Source organism: Coturnix japonica, chromosome 5 (assembly GCF_001577835.2).
Source record: "Coturnix japonica isolate 7356 chromosome 5, Coturnix japonica 2.1, whole genome shotgun sequence".
In the NCBI taxonomy this organism is placed as follows: Eukaryota; Metazoa; Chordata; class Aves; order Galliformes; family Phasianidae; genus Coturnix; species Coturnix japonica.
In genome coordinates, this window is record NC_029520.1 from 39,118,627 (window position 1) to 39,138,004 (window position 19,378).

Here is a 19,378-nt window from a genome sequence, read left to right on the forward strand (position 1 = left end):
GTATGAACTCCAAATACTGATGCAAAAGTTACCACTTAACTCTCATACTTTGATATGAAATATGTGAGAGATTATTGGATAGTTTTACAAGTGAATATTGTTAAATAAACTGACATGCATATCTTAGGATGTTATATGGTCTGTGCGGAATTGCTCCTTTTTGACTCAAGAAACGTTTCACAATTAAACGTATATTAAATGTTCATCTCTTAGAATTAATCCAGCTTAAAGGGATTAACTGCATAGCCAACAGACTTCACTGCAGCCTTTCAGTATTTAGAGGGATCTTATAGAAGCAGGGAGACCAACTTTTTACATGGTTTGATGGTGATAAGACCAAGACGAATGGTTTTAAACTAAAAGGGGAGATTTAGTTCAGGTTTTAGAAGGAAATTATTTACACAGAAGGGGGTGACACATTGGAACAGGTTACTCAGAGAAGCTGTGGGTGCTCCATTCCCAGAGATGTACTAAGCCAATTTGGATCTGGCCCTGGGCAGCCTGAGCTGGTGGGAGGCAAACAACTCATGGCAGGAGGTTGGAACTGAATGGTCTTTAAAGGTCCCTCCCAGAACAAGCCATTTTATGATTCCTTCAAAATTCAGTATTTATTTAACATAAGGGCTAGAAGATAATGCCCAGGTTTATGAAACAAGTAAACACACATCATATCTAAGAGTCTTTCATGCTAGTGAGGTACATACACAAAACATTATGTATAGGATATTGTAAAGATATAGGATATTATACAGAACAATACTAACCTAAATACAACAGGAGGTCGGCTATTTTTGTGTTTCACAAAGATACCATCAAGACATGCTCCAATGAATATGTCACTTCCTTGGCTGTCCTGGAAAAAGCAGCAAAAAATTAGGCATATACAGAAAAATTCTTAAAAAGCAAATCTGTATGAAAATCAAGTTTTAGAATTCTGAGGAGAGAGAAGGAGTTGTATGCATTTTGTTTTGAGGATATTAACAATTATTTACTTTTATTTTTGACAGGAAGCAGCTATTTTTACATAGGGAAGAAAAGCAACTAAGACAAAAATAAAGCCCCATTTACCTTTGCAGGATAGGTCTCTTCACCATAGCCCTCCATTCTCTCCACTTCTTGCATATATAACATTTCTGCATCAGGAGGAGTAAGGCCTCTACACAACAAAACAGTGGTAACAGTGATCAGCAAATACAGTCAACAATATAAAAATATATATTTGTTTTACTCTGAATGACACCATTAAATCTATAAGAACACCACCAAGACAAGCAGGCATCCATCAAAACATGCTGTTTCCATCTGTACCAAGGTCTGAAAACTTTTCTCGACCTTTACACTGTGATTCTGGTTGCTTCTTTATCTTAGTCATCGCAACCAGAAATGGCAACAAAGACCACTTTAAATTATTGTTTCTGCTGATGGCAGAAAATCATTGCATCCTTCTTCAACCCATCACTGTCACCTTATTTTCTCACTCTATCACAAGAAGTAGTCCAGCACACACGTTCAAGATCTGAATTTTTCCTATTGCAGTATACAAATTTAGTATATAAGGAACTACATCAAATTTGATACTTCACATATCAGGAATGAGAGTTATTTTCTTAATCTTTGGCAAGATAAAATTTGTAGTTAAAGCCCGTATGTTATTTTTATGAAACCCGCTGGCAAAAACAGTTTTTTCAGTAACTTGCAGTAGCATTACAGGGCTCAAAATCTTGTATGTCCCTAACTACTCCAGTTGATCTCACAGAAGGCATGATCTCTACCTGAAAGGTTTTGTCATGTTCATTCTTATGCCTCTCAATACCCTCTCAGACATAGTTTTCTTTATTTCTTCACTTTGTCCTAATGTCCTGCAGTCTTTCTTGCTGGACTTTATACATTCCATCTTGTTATGAAAACATTTCAAAGCTAAATCAATTTGAAATTTTCAAGCCTCTTCTTTAAAGTAATACAAAAAAAGCCAACCCATATTAGTACTTGTATCATAGTCACAAAACACATTTTGATAATGAAGTGACAACAGAGAAAGTAACTTTCCTCTGTCTTGGACCACCATATTAAGCAGCCTTTTACTTAGATCACAAGCATTCTGGCACAGTGACCATTGTTATGGTTCAATTGCCTGCAGTATTTGCCAGTACTGTTTATTGAGAAACATCATTACTGGGGCCACATCTTGATGTTGTGATATATTAATATCCTCTTGTTTACTTTAACAGTCATTAGTTCAGTTTTCTTTTCACTTAGCAAAAGAAAACAACAACAAAAAACAAACAAAACCAACCAACAACAAAACACAGCCATATCAGTGAAAAAAACTCATTTAAATGGGAGATTAAATTATTTCAGCTGCCTTCTGAGATTCTCAGTGCCCTGACCTACTGAAGCAGTCACATCAAAATTGTACAATAGAGTTTTAGAAATATTACCTGTATTTCTGATGTAATAAGGCAACTTTTTGTGTCGCTTCTTCCAATATTTTTTCTTCTTGTAGCCAACCCTTAGAGTAAGAAAGCATTTATAGAATGATCATTCTATGAAATAAAATGGCTACAGTGCCTTCACACAGAGAAATCAACCCTCCACACTAATTACAGAGTTTAGGTTCCAGATAACATAAACAAAAGCAAAAAGTACAAAGTTTTGAAGTGGTTTTTCTTGCTTTCTTGTTTCTGCCCTCATCATCTTGTAAAATACAATATAACTGTCACGGGTTACCATGACAATAACCGAAGATATCTTGCAATATCTTTGCTGCTGTGAAATATCTCACCACAATCTCAGAAAACTTAGACTGAATTTGACAATCTTGGTAGCAATAAGCTGGATAAATCATATGATCTTTAATATATTTATCAGTCTCATGTTAGGCTTTAGTACACTGAAGAGTACCTGCAACACAGTTTGCTCGTGCTCAATAACACAAAAAAAAAGAACTTAAAGAAATTACTTACCACTGGAAACAAAGCAAATCTTTGTAGAAACTCCTGAGATTCATACTGATCATAGTCTCCAAAATCAGCTAAAAAATAAACGTCATATTCAAACAGTTATAACAAAATGATTTGATACCCCATTAATTGCAGAAGGAACCCCAAAAAGCAGATCTTCATCTTATTGAACTATGATCTAAACACTAACCAGTAATGTTTATGAAGAGAAAAATAAAACAGATTTCATGTTTTTATCTTGTTCAGAAAAACCAGTAAGATTCCTTGTGGATAGGAGAGCAGAAGAAATGATAGGACAAGCAGAACTCCACTCCAAGTTCCTTATGCTTTTATTTGTGTGGTTTTAATCACAGTTGAGTACAGAAGGGGCCTCTGGAGACTAGTGTTCCCTCCTGTCCAAGCAGGTCAGCTACAGCAGATTATCTCAGGGCCTTCCTCAATCATATTCTGAATACAGATTTCTGGGCAATCTGTTCCAGTGTTTCACCTCTCTCAACAAAAAATTTGTAAGATTTCTTGTATCTCAACTTGTGCCCATTGCCTCTTATTCTGTCCCCGAGTGACACTGAAAAGTGCGTGGCTCTGTCTTCTTTACTCTCTCCTCTCTGATATGCACTTGCACACAACCACACTGTCAGTGTAGAGCTGACAGACTGTTCTCGCTGCTGGATTCTGATCAGCCAGAGCACCTTGGACTCCACAGCTTCTGTTCACAGCTCACTACATGAAGACATCTAGAAAGTGGAAATCAGATGCCTTAACTTCCCTGACTCAAAGATATGCTCAGAGGGGACTTAACAAAAAACTGATTTTATATCACATCAAAAAGCATCAAGAAGAAGTGCCTTTTTTTCTTTCTAGAAAGGAAATAGCCAACAGTTCAAAGAAATACAATAGCCTAAATCAGAAAATTCTGTGGTGCTCAGGGATATGATTTAGCAGATGGTTGTTATAGTTAGGGTACTATGGTTAGGCTGCGGTTGGACTTGATGATTTTCAAGGTCTTTTCCAACCTGGGTAATTCTAGGATTCCATGTGTAATCTCACAAGATAAACTATACTAAGAAACATCATCCTGCCCAGAACGGCCACTCCAAACCACAGAAACATAATCTCCAAGTATACGTCTTATTTACATTACCACAGATTCTAACCGATAATAGTTTAACTGTAGAGACATTTAGGAATCAGGTATTTATTATGCATTAGCAATCACTATGCAAGTTATTCATGATTAAAGGGAAGAACTTGTGACACACTAGACCAACAAAGTACTTGAGATAAAGCAGTGCTTAGAAGCAGCCTATTGTAAGTATTTCAAACACAAATCATTCTTGAAAACAGTTCAGTCAGAACAGCCAACAACTGTTTCTGTTAGTTCACTAGCTAAAATTAACTGACCTACCTTCTATAAGCTACTTCAGTCACTGAAGTACATTAATTTAGAACCTGCACTTTTCCTATGTTGTTTTTTTCATCACGTTATCAACACATGTAGTTCTCATATAAAAGAGAGAGGAATGTGAAAGCTACAAGGATAAATATTTTTCATCTGGAAGAAGATTATATTGAAATATATCTATAAACAACTTGCAGAGCAGAGAAACTTTTATACTGTCTAAAGATATGAAAATAACAAAGTAAGATTTTGCCAGCTGAAGGCCATTAAATCCTGGCTTATATTAAACAGATACACTGTTACATAAACACTAACATTATTCATCTACACCACTGATAACTATACTCTCAGAAAAACAAAATCATCATATTTAATGTGATGCAACCATTGCACATAATTAAAAAAAAAGACAAGACTAAATAAAAAAAGAATCTTGTGTTTGCGTGCACCAGTAGCGATATGCAGCTTTACAACTGCTGTTAGATGTACTGGAAGGATATCCACAGAGAAGCAACACACAGACACAATAAACAAAGCTATTGCAATAAAAAAAGCCTGTTGACTTGAGAGATTTAAGATCAAACAAACATTACACAATAACACTAACTAGGAAAACACTAATTAGCGTAACACTAATTAGGCACACCAAAGTAACCATTTTCACATATGCATCTCAGAAACGGGTCTTCAGGAAAGATTTTAACATAGAACACAGGCTGTTAAAAATTCCAAGCTTGAAAAAATCTTTGGTGTTAAGAGAAGAGGTGGATATACTAGTACTGCTGTGCATTCAAATCTCTGCTTATTATTAAAGTATGTCTCTTTCTCGATGTCAGGATAAAGAGTTTTTGGTAAGAGAAACAGATGAAAGCTCTGCTGACACAAGCAAACAACTTGCCTCCAAAGGTATTCCAAAGGGATTCAGGCGTCTAGATACCTAGGCACACCTCAGAGGACTGCACTGAAATACCATTAAGTACTTGGTCACTGATCCCACTGTCTGTCCATTCCCTTCTCTCCACCTTGTTCCCCTTCCCTAGCTAATACACCAGGTGTTGAAGTTCTAAGGAGCAAGCCTCTGACCTCTCATAATCTGCTAAACTGAATCTTCACTACATTTGTAGGGCTGTCAACTGAAAACAAAAATGTGCTTCATAGAAATAAAATCTACACTGGAAAGCAACTACCTCTTTAAGTCTTATTAGTGCAAGAGGGGTCCGTAAACAATAAACAGAAAGACAACAAACTTTTAGCGCAACATCAGCATAATTGCCTTACTTACCTTGAACAGCCAAACCAGCCAAATGTATTGCTTGTTCTAGTGTGCAAGGAATGCTGCCCTCCAAGATATCTTTCTTTAATTGCAAATAATACTGATACCTATGCGAAGAAAAAAAGAAAAGGAAAAAAGGAAAAGCTAACAATAGGCTTCTTATTCTCAAAAGACTGTACTTCCTCCCTCCATTCACTAGTATCTGGGGAGGCCACTCTCATCATTCAGATCCACCACTTTATGGTCCTCATCAACTTCTCCTTCAGCTTTCATTTATCTACTGCAGATAGATCATTAAACTGATCTTTTCCTGGGTCATCTCTTGAACAGGCAAACCCTGCAAGTTATAACTGTGGTCCACAGTCTGAATCACTACTTACATGAATACTCCTGACCTCATTCAGCCACCTATATCACGCCCTACCTTAGCCAACAAGCACATTTGTTTTCTATGAGACCAATTTTAAAATAATTATTGACCTCCTCATACTGTACATTAACTATTGTGAAGTAAAGCTTTAATACTGAAGACCCAGAAGCACTGCTGCAATTGAGAGATTAAAAACAGTAACGTAAACATTTTGATAATCAGAAGCTATAAGACTGATCTTCCTTCTCTGAACTGTTAAAATTCGGTGATACTTCATAAATATTACTCAGACTTTTCCTAGATCCTATTATGAAAAAAGCACCATGCCACGTCATGCCAGATAATATCCTTACATAAAAGAATCAAAAATAACTGGGACCAAACAAAAGCCCTTAAAAAAAATGAAAGGAAAAAGCTACAGCGTATCAAAGCAAGTTTGAGCAGATTCCTAAGATCACTGAAACATTAATACTTTGCTTAGTTTATAAACTATTTCAAACATTCAAAAGGGAAATAAATACATAGTTTGAACATAAATGCTGCCTAAAATTATAATATCTATTTCTATAAAGACTGAAAAGGGTAAAGCAGACAATTTGTACGAGCCATATGTTTCTGGATGCTGACAGTAAAATTATAGACAAATGTATAAAGTTCACCTGGTAATCTCCTGCTGAAGTTGAGAAACAGTAGGCACATAGAACACTACTCCAAAATACACTGTTGGTTCCAAGGCATATTTGTCCAGCTGCTTTTTCAAAGGTTTGTCCAAATCTACCCATCTGCGCTGATTCTGCTTGTTGTAATACCACAGACTGAAATACGTTATCTGAAAGAAAATCATTTCGATGATGAAACAGATTTAATATTGTCATATTAGATAAAATATATTGCACGAAAGCCTTGCTCCCTAGAAATAAAAGACTTAAGATCCTAAGGCTACAGGTAATTGAAAAGCCAGAGAACTGCAGGGACATAATATTTTAATATCAAACCCAGGTATTATATCCGGATAAGCAATTTACGTTTATAACAGCTATCAAATCTAATTTTTATTTGCAAGCAGTCCCTGATTTAGTTGGGGTATTGCATTTAAGAGTGACAAGAAAATTAAGGGAAGTGAGAAATACAAACAGAATTGGACTAACAGAGAGCAGAGTGCGTCTTGTCTGAAAAACCAGTGAGCAGCCTCACATAGGATGTTGAAGGACAAAAGGGCATAGGACAAATTGTCAAAAAATTACTCCTGAGCACAAAAACAAAGCCCACAGAATACCATATGCAGTGGAAGAGACTGCCCAAAGCAGCTGAGTGGTGTCCATCCATGGGATCTGACTGAACAATGCTTTGAGTAACACAATCTAATTTTGATCTCTCCAGTACATTTGAACTGATTAAAATCTCCTCCTGCAGCACTTAACTCCTTCAGTTCAGAATTATCAAGCAGACGTGTACTGGGAAATAATGATGATGTCATTATCACAGAAAAACTAGAAATCATAATTACATTTTCTTATTCTGGGTGGTAGATAAGGGAATGCAATGAATCACCAACTAAGATGAGGACATTCATATGGAAATTTGCCAAGTCTTTACTACACATACATCATTATATGATGAAATGGTAGAAGTACCAACACCTCTAATCCAGCACTTTTCTTTACATAACTATGATTTTAAATTGTACAAAATAAAGCTATAAATGAAGGCATTTTACAAAATAAAGGAGTATTTATCATAACATGGCATTTTCCTGAATTAAACTTGGAAAATTTATCTACTTTTCAAGGAAAATATTTATTCTTTTCTCAGAAACTATCATTTTGGTGCTTTGGACTAGAAATCTAAAATTTACTGGGGAATGAGAGCTGGTAGTACCAAAGCTGTGTTTTTGTAATTTCCTGTTGAATACAAGCATGCCTGAAAAATCACACAGAAATCCATCTTTGTAATTTATAATCTATATGAGATGAAGGATCCAGCATTGTGGTATTCACTTCATTCCTTACAACTCTGTTTCATGCAAGCATCCACAGCATGGCTCCATACCAGACTGTAGGGATAGCAATGAAGTCAATTCTCTGTACCAGCACAGAGCATTAAATAATTTTGGACACAGAAGTCAAAGTATAACATTACATTCACAGTATCACCCATTCCATAAAAGCACCATCTCCAGCAATAATTGTGAAATTAGAGCTATTTTAAAGGCATACTCTTACTTTCATATTCAGCAAATACTTCTTAAATCTATTGGCAAACGTACTTCTTTGCTCCTCTCTGAATTACGATCAATGCATTTTAAGTGACTTTTCTTTACTCAGTGCTTAAAAACAAACTAAATTAACGTGATCAATCCAGGTAATTGCAGATTCAGTACGAAGAAGACAGAACATGTTAGAACACAGGCTGTCCATTTAGCCTTCTTTAAGTTCTAACACAACACTAGTTCCATTTGATTAGAAACACAGGCTATCCTACAAACACTAAGTTAAATTAGAAATGCCCATAGACACACACACACACACACACACTTTTATTTCTGTGTTTCAATTCCACCATCCCTAAGATCCAGTGCGCGGTAATCCCTGTCACCTCACAGCTTAAGATTCCTTAAGATGTTAAGAATTTAACAACAGCACCACAGATACTCCATGAAGAAGAAATATTACATTTACAGCAACGTCTCACACTGTAAAAGGGTAAAAAAGAATAAAAGGTATTCCTCACAATCCATTCTGTGCTCTGAAGGAGGACTGGAAGCCCCCTGTGGTGGTCCAGCTGGCTGGCCCGTGGCTAACCACAGTCTGGAACATCAACAGCAGCTGCTGGACGCAAGCAGAGACCTAGCAGACAGCAAAAGCTACAGGAAACAAGGCCTGTGGAAATGTATCATCAAAGCTGAAAGACTTCTGAAGAAGATATCACATAAACGCTTCTGGAAACCAGACAAACATTTATAAGCAACACTTCGAATAAGTTTCAACTGCAGCTTTGGTGTACGTAAGCTTCAAGCAAACACAGATTTGTAACAGAAAGAAGAGCATGAACGGAAATGTCTGGTAACAGCACCGCCACTGTGTACTCTCTAAATGCAGATACTCCTGATTCTACAACCTGAAGGATAAACTGAACGTACAACCTATTTTTAAGCTATGATGTTTGCTTGTGCTAGTCCATTTCCATACAATACAGACCACTTTTCCTTACCCATGCACAGAATCGAGATATTACCGGCACAAGACTAAGAAAAACGTTTCTGTATTTTAAAATATACTCTGGAATCCAGAATATTCTTAATTAAGATTTTTCTGTCATGTTATTTTCCCTTAAAAATCTCCTCCAAACTGGATTGTCAAAAGTAACTAAAATGCAAGGCAAGGTAAATGCTATGGGCCAGAACCCACCTTCTGACTTCTATGCAATTGTTTCACTTCAAGGGCAGAATCTGACCCCATGAATTTTCAGAGTAGTTTATGTGCCCTGGAATACTTTCACTGATTAAAACAGAATCCATTTTATTCATTATAAAGTTTGTATTATTAGCAGGACAGGACAGCACTCAATTCTAAAAAGAATGTAATGACATAACTCCTAAAATATGTTAAGCTGTTAAGATTAACACTATTTTGAGGTTGATTTATTTTAGTGACTTATTCATCACCCAATCCCTTTGAAGAAAGTCAAATATAAATAAAAGGACCTTAGCACTTCTCCATTTGCTTTCTACTCAGCTGCTTCCTGCCACAACAGACAGAAACATTAAGTATTTTTATACCAAGGTTGAAAAATGCAAAGAAAAGCCCAATATAATCTTACAGCCAAAAAGGCCCATAGGTTTGTGGGAGAGAGAGGTAGAACCCACATCTGCATTTGCAGTCACTGAGCCTTCACAAGCTAAGCAGAGGGGCTTTGTCAGGTTATGCGTGCCACAAAACTACATTATTACTATTATATCTTCTTCCATGATGTCCCATGACAGTCTGAGAAGCAAAGTTGATCAGGCTTGAGGAGGGACATATAAAATGTTACTGTTTTTTTCTGTTACCCAATGGCAGAGTATAGGGAAGACAGAGCCAAACTGCTCTACTCAAGGAGACTTCCAGTGAGACCCACTGCAGGGATGAGAAATGGTGAGCATGAGCTGCAATGTGGGAAACTCAAGTCAGATTAGGAAAAAAAAAAAATCACAATGAGCCTAGTCAAACACTGGAAGAGGTTTCCCAAAGAGGCATCAAATCTCCATCCTCAGATTTCCTTTGAAACTGAATCAGTGATTCAGTCCTACACTGTATTGTCTGATATTAGTTGGCTATAATTAGCAGCTGTATTCCATTTTATTCTTCCTTAAAATGAACCTGTCTTGTCCCTAACATAATCCCACTTTGTTTGGCTCTACTTCAAACAGAATTTATACATATCAGTTATTCTGTCTAGCACGACACACAGAAGAACATCTTTAATACAGAATCTCAGGGTCTACTTTGGTCACAGTTTACACTATCTAGAAAAGGAATCTGGTTGACAAATGTCAAATATCAAGTGCATAATATTTTCTCTAAACAGCAGCTGTTATGCATTCTCAAACTAGACTGTGCCTTTCTCTGCTTCGCATTGTAACACAACAGAAAAAGTTTTATTTCCTAGGATTTTGAGACAACACAATTACTGCTGTCTCTTACAGAGCTATTCTCTGTAGATCCACACATAACGAGAAAAAAAAAAAAAGAAAGAAAGAAAAAACTTCCATGGGTGTTTTACTGTCTTTACATTGGTGTGTATGAATACAACACGCCATAAGGCTTTCTTGAAGAGAATGCTGAAAACAGTATCTCATCATAAGAGAATGCTGAAAACACTGTCTCATCCATAAGCTTTACAGCCAGACTAAGAAAATCCCAGTTAGCCCACAGACTCCACTGAGTCTCACTTTATCTTATACTTGGATACAAAACAGCCGCTGCCATCAGAATACAACAGTTCAAATAAACTGCTTTCAAAACTGGCTCAATAATTATGTACTATGCACAACTGCCAGATATCAAACGAAGGCTTTACTCTATGTCCAATATTAAGAACTTCAGAAGGAGACAAAAGGTACTAAAAATTCTCCAGAAACTTTCTTCTTATCACAGCAGACGTCCCCCTCTACAAATCCTCACAGTCTCTAGTGGAGAATCCTGGACTGGTTTTGGAGCAGCCTGGACTGGACAGGGTACAAGACACAAGATTTCCTGGAAGTGGTGAAAAAAAGAAAACCTCTAAGTCTTGGCATGTATCTGCCATCGATCAGAAAGCTGCAGCCCTTGACATCCACCAGTGCCTGCAGAACAAGCAGGGCTGAGGAGCCCTTCATTTTTTTGCCCCCACTCGAAGCTACTCACTTCAGGACACTTTGGCTTTCTTGACTATTTTTGTTCTAGCACTGACAAGGTATTCAACTACAGCAAAAGGGAGGGTTTAGTAAGGTGCCTAAAAGAATTCAGGAAGAAGCCAAGCTTAACTATTCCTTTCATACAGTAAACATTTTTTCCAATGCAGCCTACAGACACATCCCTCGCAATGATTTTCTCCTGACTGCATCCATATCATTCTGACAAATGTGATTTAAACAAAGCAGTTGCCAATTACAGCTTAAATCAATACTGAAGGGATAAGAAATTTAAAAATCATAGTTTTAAAAGCCAATATTTTGCAAGGTAATCTAACATTCTAATTCAGATTAAAGCACGGCAAGAATGCTGGTGTGTATTTTCACCCCCTCCAAATACCTTGAATAAATGGGATTTCCTCTGACAGACAAGGCAGATTTCACTTATCAGAATATTATACAAAACTAAACTGGCTAATCTACAAGATAAATAGCAATACTTTTGCAGCACATAGAAGACGTTATGAACCATCAAAACATAGTTTAATCTCTTGCAGAAACAGGTCAGCTATTGGTTAATATAACCAGGAAGCACAGAAAGGTACCCTTTTCTTCTTCTGTAAATAGTGCTACTTTTCCCACCTCTGTTCAAGACTCCACAAAGGACAGACTCCCATACCTGCTTCTGACTCTCACCTTATAAAGCACCAACATTAAAGGAAGTATTACAATCACAATTACTGGATTCTTAAGTTCTGATCACTTTACAACATCAAAGTTGTCTAAAAACACAAAGCTAACATACTTGCTTCAGAACTAACAAAAATCTGTTGAAATTAGTGCAAAATTAGTATAATACTTGATCACAATTCACAGGTATTGTGACAGTGAAAGTATACAATCAAACGGTACATTCAAATTCTGACCTAACTTTATTAAGGCACTTGCTGATTGTAGAATGTTCTGTCCTCCTGTGTATCTGGACACTTAAATTATTATTTCAGCACATTTAAAGTTAGTACATGTTTTAGATGGAGTCAATTCTGTTTTTCAAGAAAGTCATATTTTAAATTAATAACACACTGAAGGTTTTTATATGCATTCCTCCGTGATAATTTCTCTCCCTTTCTTAACGTTAAGCTTAAAAACTTCATTCAGAGAGGCAGCCATTAAGCGATCACCACTTCTTGATTTTATTTCTTTAAGCATTAGCCAGTATTCCATAAAAATTTGATACGAGGCATAAACATAATTATGTCAATGACTCCTCGGTCTTTACTTGGCCCAACTTTTATCTGCTGGTCAGTATGCTTACTAACACATACGCACACAGCAGTGTTTATGGTTGCATTTGGTCTTATTTTCAAAAGACTGTTTACTTATGTAAACAATCATTTAATGAACCACCACGCTGAATCTAAAGTATTTTCATGCGTTTTCTCCAAAGAAGAGTTGATCCTTTGGACTTCAGAACAAAGTTTTAGGAAACACTGAAGCACTGTTTCAGATTTTCCAAGTAATTCAGAATCTGGATTCCTTCCCATTCATGTCCAATACAAACAGAGGAATTAAAATGTACACCACACATACTTTACAGAGAAGCTATTTTTTTAATGAGTCATTATTGCACTTGTGTACTGCACATTTGCACTGAAGTCAGACTCTGTTTGCAAGCATCAGCAGAATCTGGCCCTTTATTCTGCTACTGAAGTGTTATTAGAAAACAGAATTAAAAGATCCAGCAAGAGAGCTAAGTCAGTTGTAACATCTCCTGCTAAATATCCTTTAAATATATAGCTGTATTAACATTTTAAAACCTTTTATATTTTCAAGTACTTAGTCTGTATACTTGTGTCCTAAATGCAATACGTGCAGTATTAAACATTCTTTTCTAGTTAGTTAATAATCAGAGCTCTGAACATTTTTTCTCAACTTGCAACTCCCAATGGTTTTTCACAACAAATACAGCTCCTCCTTTAAATCAGGTTTGATTATAGTCCTCTCACGGGACAAAAGACAAACTATCCCTCAGTTTACTGCACTCATTTCACTTTTTTTTTGCAAGGCTTGCTGTTCAGTAACAAAATAAAACTGTTCAAATACTCAGACTTTCTGAATCCTAGGTATGCATACATGCAACTTGAAAATAAGAATTATTAATTGGAAAAAAAATCACAAAAGTAACCCAGTGTTAAGCTACATATTGCACAATCTGAGGACTACTATTCAAGTACAATCTGTTAAAACAAATAGAGGATGGTACAGCACTAAGAAACCAATCATTTCACTGCCTTGATTCTCTAATGACAGATTACACCAAGATAAATTTCACCATTGAGTGTGTAAATGGGTCAAGATTCCTCTCATAACTCCTGTAACAAATTATTCTGAGGCTGTACATCAAAACTATGTAGCCCATATACAGTAATTTCATGCTTGTATCTCCACTTTCGTATCTGAGGTAAATCTCAGCACTTAAACAGTCAGACTTTCATGTTTAACACTTTCAATTCACACTTTAAAGGGTGTGTCATGCATTAAAAACATGAATTCTTAGAGAAAGTACTCAGTACTCCACAATCTCAAGGATTAATACTGTTTTCATAGATACAAGCAAATGCTGAACAACCTTCCTGAAAACTTCATACTAAGAAAGTAGTCAGAAATGATCCCTGTATCTGCTTGGCAAATCCTACTATTTAAAGGAAAAACAACATCTTTTTGAACGCAAGCTCTGGAAAGTAATTTATATCCCTACTTTCCATTCCCTTTTATTGCAACACATTTTCCTGCCAAAATAATCCAAGCAAGAATGCATGACCAAAAGAATTTGTTCTGAGTTCAGGAGTGTGGTGTCAACTCCCTTAGTCTGATATATGACTTTTAATTGAGGGAACTGCCAGCCTTATTTTATATTTTTTTTAGGAGTAGTTCCAGTAAAAGAGATAATGAATTGCTGGGGAAAAAAAAAACAAACCAAATAAATAAAAACATAACCAACCACGCATCTCCAATGCTTTGTAAATAGATAAATAAAAGCCAGTTGTCATCATTCCAGAACACAAAGCCTCTGCATTTTGCAATCAAACACTGTTAAATTCTTTACCTTCTGTTGACTAAGCAGTGACATCTGAAAGTGTGTAGGTAAAACTGACAAACTCCATTCAGTCACAACAACTGAATTCTAGATGTGTTCTAAGTAAATGCTAAGGCTAGGAGAGTAGTCAGATTTTCTCTTTTCTAGAAAAAGCAAGAAAAAATAAGCCATACCACTCCACAGAACTTCATTTTTCCACAATGACTGTACAGATTATCTGGACTACCCAAAAAGCAAACTGGGACATAAAACATAGACAGCAAACAAACAGAGATGAATGGATTCCCTCTTTTTTCATTTATTATTCTACAAACAGGGAGAAAAAATATTTCTGAGAACTGGGGGAAGAGGTGAGAGGGAAGATGTTATACGGCTACAGCTAGGGCATACCATGATTCTCTATAAGGCCAGACATTGATCTAAATGACTAAATGCTTGCTCAAAAGCACTGTCTGCAAACAGGTTTGCGATAAGTGAACAAACAATAGAAATAGTCACCAGCACAGATATCACATTTGTGCTTCTGGTTCTTTTCACAGCACTGATCCATCAGAAATATATGCATATATATATAACATTCTCTTTCACCTCCTAATCTATAAGGATTTAAAAATCACATGTCTCTCAGCAATTCTTAGCCATGTTGCTTAGGTAGGAAAAATACTCGGTGATGTTTGTTTTCTCTTCTTCTAAATGATATTTTCAGCATTGTTAAATTTAAAAACAACCACTGCTGTGGCTTTGCTCATCTTTCTAAGCTTCTGTTCACCACCACTTCTCACACGTTGTTACCTTAGGCATTCTCTTGTTCTGTCAGGTACATTTTGCACCTGTTTTGATCAATCCAATTCATCCTCAAGACCAGACTACAAAGAAACAAGGGGCACACAGAACAGCTGCATAAATAAGTAAATAAGCTGACTGCCCCAAGTGGTAAGGATTCACCACAAAGGTCATCTAGCACCAAAGACAAAGCCACACCTGAACTTGACAGTTCACTTACCTCCCGCAACTCAAGCCTCTGAGCCACTGCTTCCAGACTTTCCTGGCCCGTGCTTTCCACAGATAACGTGAACTCCACAAATTCATTATTGAGCAGCTGGATCCGAGCCACCAAGCAACTCTTGCTGGATACTGTATAGCGTCGAGTTCGTTTCAATTTTAACCCAAAAGGTAAAGGCATCTTCTTTCCCACACCAATGGTGAGAGTTAAAAAGCTACCACCACGAGGAACTCGGGAGAGGAAAAGCAGCAGTTTCCTCTCAAACAGTAAGGAGCTGTAAAGTCTCCAAAAATCAACCACCAGCAGCAGTATCCATTAAAAGTGAGCAATTTTTTCCACTGAGACACGAGTAGAGGGGCATCCACTGGAATCCTAGTAAGAAGCAAAAGGGAAAGAAAAATATACATGAAGCAGAAACAATTTTCAGAGCTGCTATACATTCAAATACTCAAAGAAGCACCAGAGTTTCTGGTTTTTCCACATATAACAGTAGTCTTTGGCAAAACTTTTTTGTGTACTTCTTTTTGTTTTACTTGCAAATAAATAATAAATCTTGATTAAACATGGCTGAAATGCCTTAAAATAAGAAACATTTCTTAACTGAATCAGTAGTTAAGTAAAAGACCTCCAGAACATCCTACAGTACTTTTAATGCTGACAAAAGCCTTTTCTTTAAGAGCAAAGCCAGCAGTTGGGCATTATTTCAGAGCTGCTATCTGTTGGATTAAACACAAAACCAAGCCCCAAAGAAAGGCAGGAAGCGAGGCACTACACCTCACACCTCAGCCATTTCCTACCAGACAATTAAAATCCAATTCTTCTAATTTTCCCTGAATTGCAGCTCACAGAGACATTATTTCTTATATTAAAGTGCGGCATGCTGTTTGAGGTTATGGTTTCCCTCACACCACCACAGTATGCTAATTCTGAAAGCTATTTGTTTTCTAATTTTTCCTTGGGGGAAGGGGGGAGGAAAAAAAAAAGGACATTTCTTCTAAGCATAAAGGCAACCGCCTGTTCACCCCCCGCCTTTTGCAAACACCTTCACACCTGCTCTCCTTTTGGCTCCGCCGAGCACTTACTTCACCCTTCCTCCCTTCCAAGCTCCGTCTCACCCCTTGTGCCCCAGCCTAACTGGTCTGGATTTTCAGTAGCACAAGGAAAACAAACGCACTGCATGAACGCAGGTAGTCCTGCAGCGGTGTGAACGCTCAGAGCACCCAAGCAGCGCGGCTGGGTGCTGGAGCCACCACTTAACTGAAAGCGCTTCATCCAAGCGGCGGACAGCCCCAGGAGAGCCGCCCAAACATCATAACTCGAGCCCGTGCCCACCCGGCAGCAGGACAGAGCTGCTCCCAGCCCAGGCAGCCCCTCCCGGGCAGGAGCGGGTCGAGCCGGGCCCAGGCGGCGGCCCCGAGCACACGGAGCGGCCGCATTGTTCGGAATCCGCTGGGTGAGCGGCTGCGGGACCTCTAGTGGCAGCACCGTGCTTCTCGGAAATAAAGAGGCATTATCACGAACACACACACACAAAACAAACAAACAAACAACAAGCCGCAGGAATAACGCGTTTTAAAAGTCACAGGTTGATTCCCGAGGGCTTTTCTCAGATAACTACAAGAATATATCCATTTATTTGGGAAAGGGGGATCAGAAGTGACCTCCCTACCGCACCCGTTTGTACACTGAAAGGTTTGAACAACCAGATAGCACCGTGCTGCTTGTATGTTTACACACACACGTATAAATGCAACAGTACTCATCACAACCAGACTGAGTTGCAATGCCCTGCCAGGCTCCGTGCTCCGCTCTTCCATGCACTGTGGAGGAGCAGAGGCAGAAGGGCTGCAGGCCTGAGGGGCGGCGTGGCATTTTTCCTCGATGACATCCTTGCAATTTGGAGAATGACCAGAAGCACGTTTCATGGCCATCCGTCTAATAAGCTGGAGGCTGTACACAGCCCCCATCCTGAACAGATACCATCTAAAACCTTAAGATTCATTACTACTGATTTAACGCTTGCCCCCACCCCAAAAAAATAACAATAATAATAAAAATCCAGACGCTGACTCAATTAGTGTCGGGTGTGGCCACAATAAGTTACAACTGACAGCAACAAGTTTCCCTGAAAATTCTAGAGACAGGCAGAGTCTCCTCGCTTGATTACTTGCTCTGCACACTGATCCTCCAAATCCAGCCCCGAAGAGCAGCACGCAGGGAATGCTCTGTGGACAGAAGCTTTTAGTTTCCTGCCCACTGCCAGCAGAATCCCTCACTGGGTTTATTCCTGGCACTGAAACTTTTGGCTGACTGACCTTAGCTCACTTCTGTGACACATTCTGTACGCAATTATGCATTTTTTTTCTGTTTGGTGCTACAGCAATGTGAGAAACCATTTTATTCACCTTTTTGAAGGCTGCTATCACAAGTGAAGTGCTGTTCTAATCTCAGTTTTACAGACTGAATGTAAAAGACTGAAACTAACAGCAATCCCAACTAACTGACCCCATCAGAACCTTAGAAAAGTATCCCAAGAGCGTGAAAGAAATATCAGGAAGCAGTGGTAGGTGAAATTCACGAGGCACCTAATGCTGACTTTAGGCGGTCTCCAATCTCAGTAATTTCTCTGTGTGTGTAGGTAGCAATGCAGGCATGGGGAGGTGTCAGAATGTTCAGAACATGCCAGGAGCGATCAGCAATGCCAGGTGCTCCCCTGTTTGCCTTCTGCGTAATTTTAAGTTGGGATACGTCTGCATTATTACAGAGCTGCTTTAGCAAACAGGAACTACAAACAGCCTGAAGTTGCAAACCCCAGGTGACTCTCTCAAAAACACCAAACCTTTATTTATTTAGCAAACCTTGGATTTTCACACAACAAGTAAAAATGTCATTCGTGGCCAAACTTGGTAGGCTTGTATTTCGACACATAGTTGCTTTTAAAATTACAGCAACGCACTCATGACTGAAACACAATTACCAAGCACTGTGATATCTTTTCCCCTCCCACTTCCCACTTTCCCCTCAATAAGAAGCATTTTACTCTACAAAGATTTTCAAACAGTCTGAGTCAATGATAGCATGTGAAATAAAACTGCACCATCTTACAGAAGAATAAAGTTACTTTTTTTTTTTTTTTTTTTTTTTTTTTTGTGAGTTTTAGGGAGCCAGAAAAAAATCAATCAGAGTACTCTACCCTCCCCCTTGTTTTACCAGTTAATCTTTGACTTGGCTCCTGGACTAAAAGAGCCACAGTAAGTGCACACCTCAAACTTCTCCTTCCTCCAGGAGCACGGAGCACTACAGTCTTCACTTTTCAAGAAGTAAACGCTGGAAGCTCCTCTCACAGCACACAGCCGTGCTTACCCACCAAGTTTGCCTGTGCCCGCTGTTTTCCCATTACCTTTTGCTGCGATCCAAAGCCACCGAGCGTCCTTTCACATGTGTGCAGCTGAAGAAAAACCACGGTGCTCTGAGATGTCTTGTGGCGGAGCCATCTCATCTGTACTCCTTGGGAGCTGCCTTGCTGTGCTCCTCCCGCACCGCACAGCTGCTATCTCGGCTAACCCACCTTCTTCTCAGATCACTCATAGTGAAAACATTCCTCACTTCCTGTCTCAAAAAACTCGCTCTGGGTATCATTCCACTGGGTGAAGAGCTGGGGGTGGAAGGAAATATTTCAGCAAAATAAAGCAGCGTCAGCCAGCTCTGCAGGCAGCCTCTCCACGCCACGCTGTGCTGCACGAGCACAAAATCGCCTTCTCTGGAATATTTTCAAGCCGTCCGTCTCCGTGTGCCCGTGTGTGTGTGCATTTAATTTCTTTTCCTGGAGGCGTTCCCCTCGCTCTACCCATGCGGAAGGATACGCCGAAAGAATTAAAGCGAAGGCCCGTATGCTTGCAGCCCAT

General features: G+C 38.4%; 1 protein-coding gene across 3 annotated transcripts in view; it reads right to left on the bottom strand.

Annotated features, from left to right (window-relative positions):
* The window catches only part of PTPN21 (protein tyrosine phosphatase non-receptor type 21), a 39,723-nt gene extending 20,361 nt beyond the window's left edge, over positions 1-19,362 (bottom strand). For 2 of the 3 annotated variants that reach the window (XM_015865347.1, XM_015865348.1), the window contains exons 1-7: positions 15,474-15,653; positions 6,662-6,831; positions 5,642-5,739; positions 2,964-3,031; positions 2,439-2,509; positions 1,069-1,156; positions 765-853 (exon numbers count right to left, since the gene is read on the bottom strand). In XM_015865347.1, coding sequence (XP_015720833.1) covers positions 765-853; positions 1,069-1,156; positions 2,439-2,509; positions 2,964-3,031; positions 5,642-5,739; positions 6,662-6,831; positions 15,474-15,653 — 764 coding nt within the window. Of the gene's footprint in view, positions 1-764; positions 854-1,068; positions 1,157-2,438; positions 2,510-2,963; positions 3,032-5,641; positions 5,740-6,661; positions 6,832-15,473; positions 15,846-18,873 lie in introns of those variants that run through there. The other variant, XM_015865345.2, reaches the window with a different exon arrangement.
* Positions 19,363-19,378: the final 16 nt, after the last annotated feature.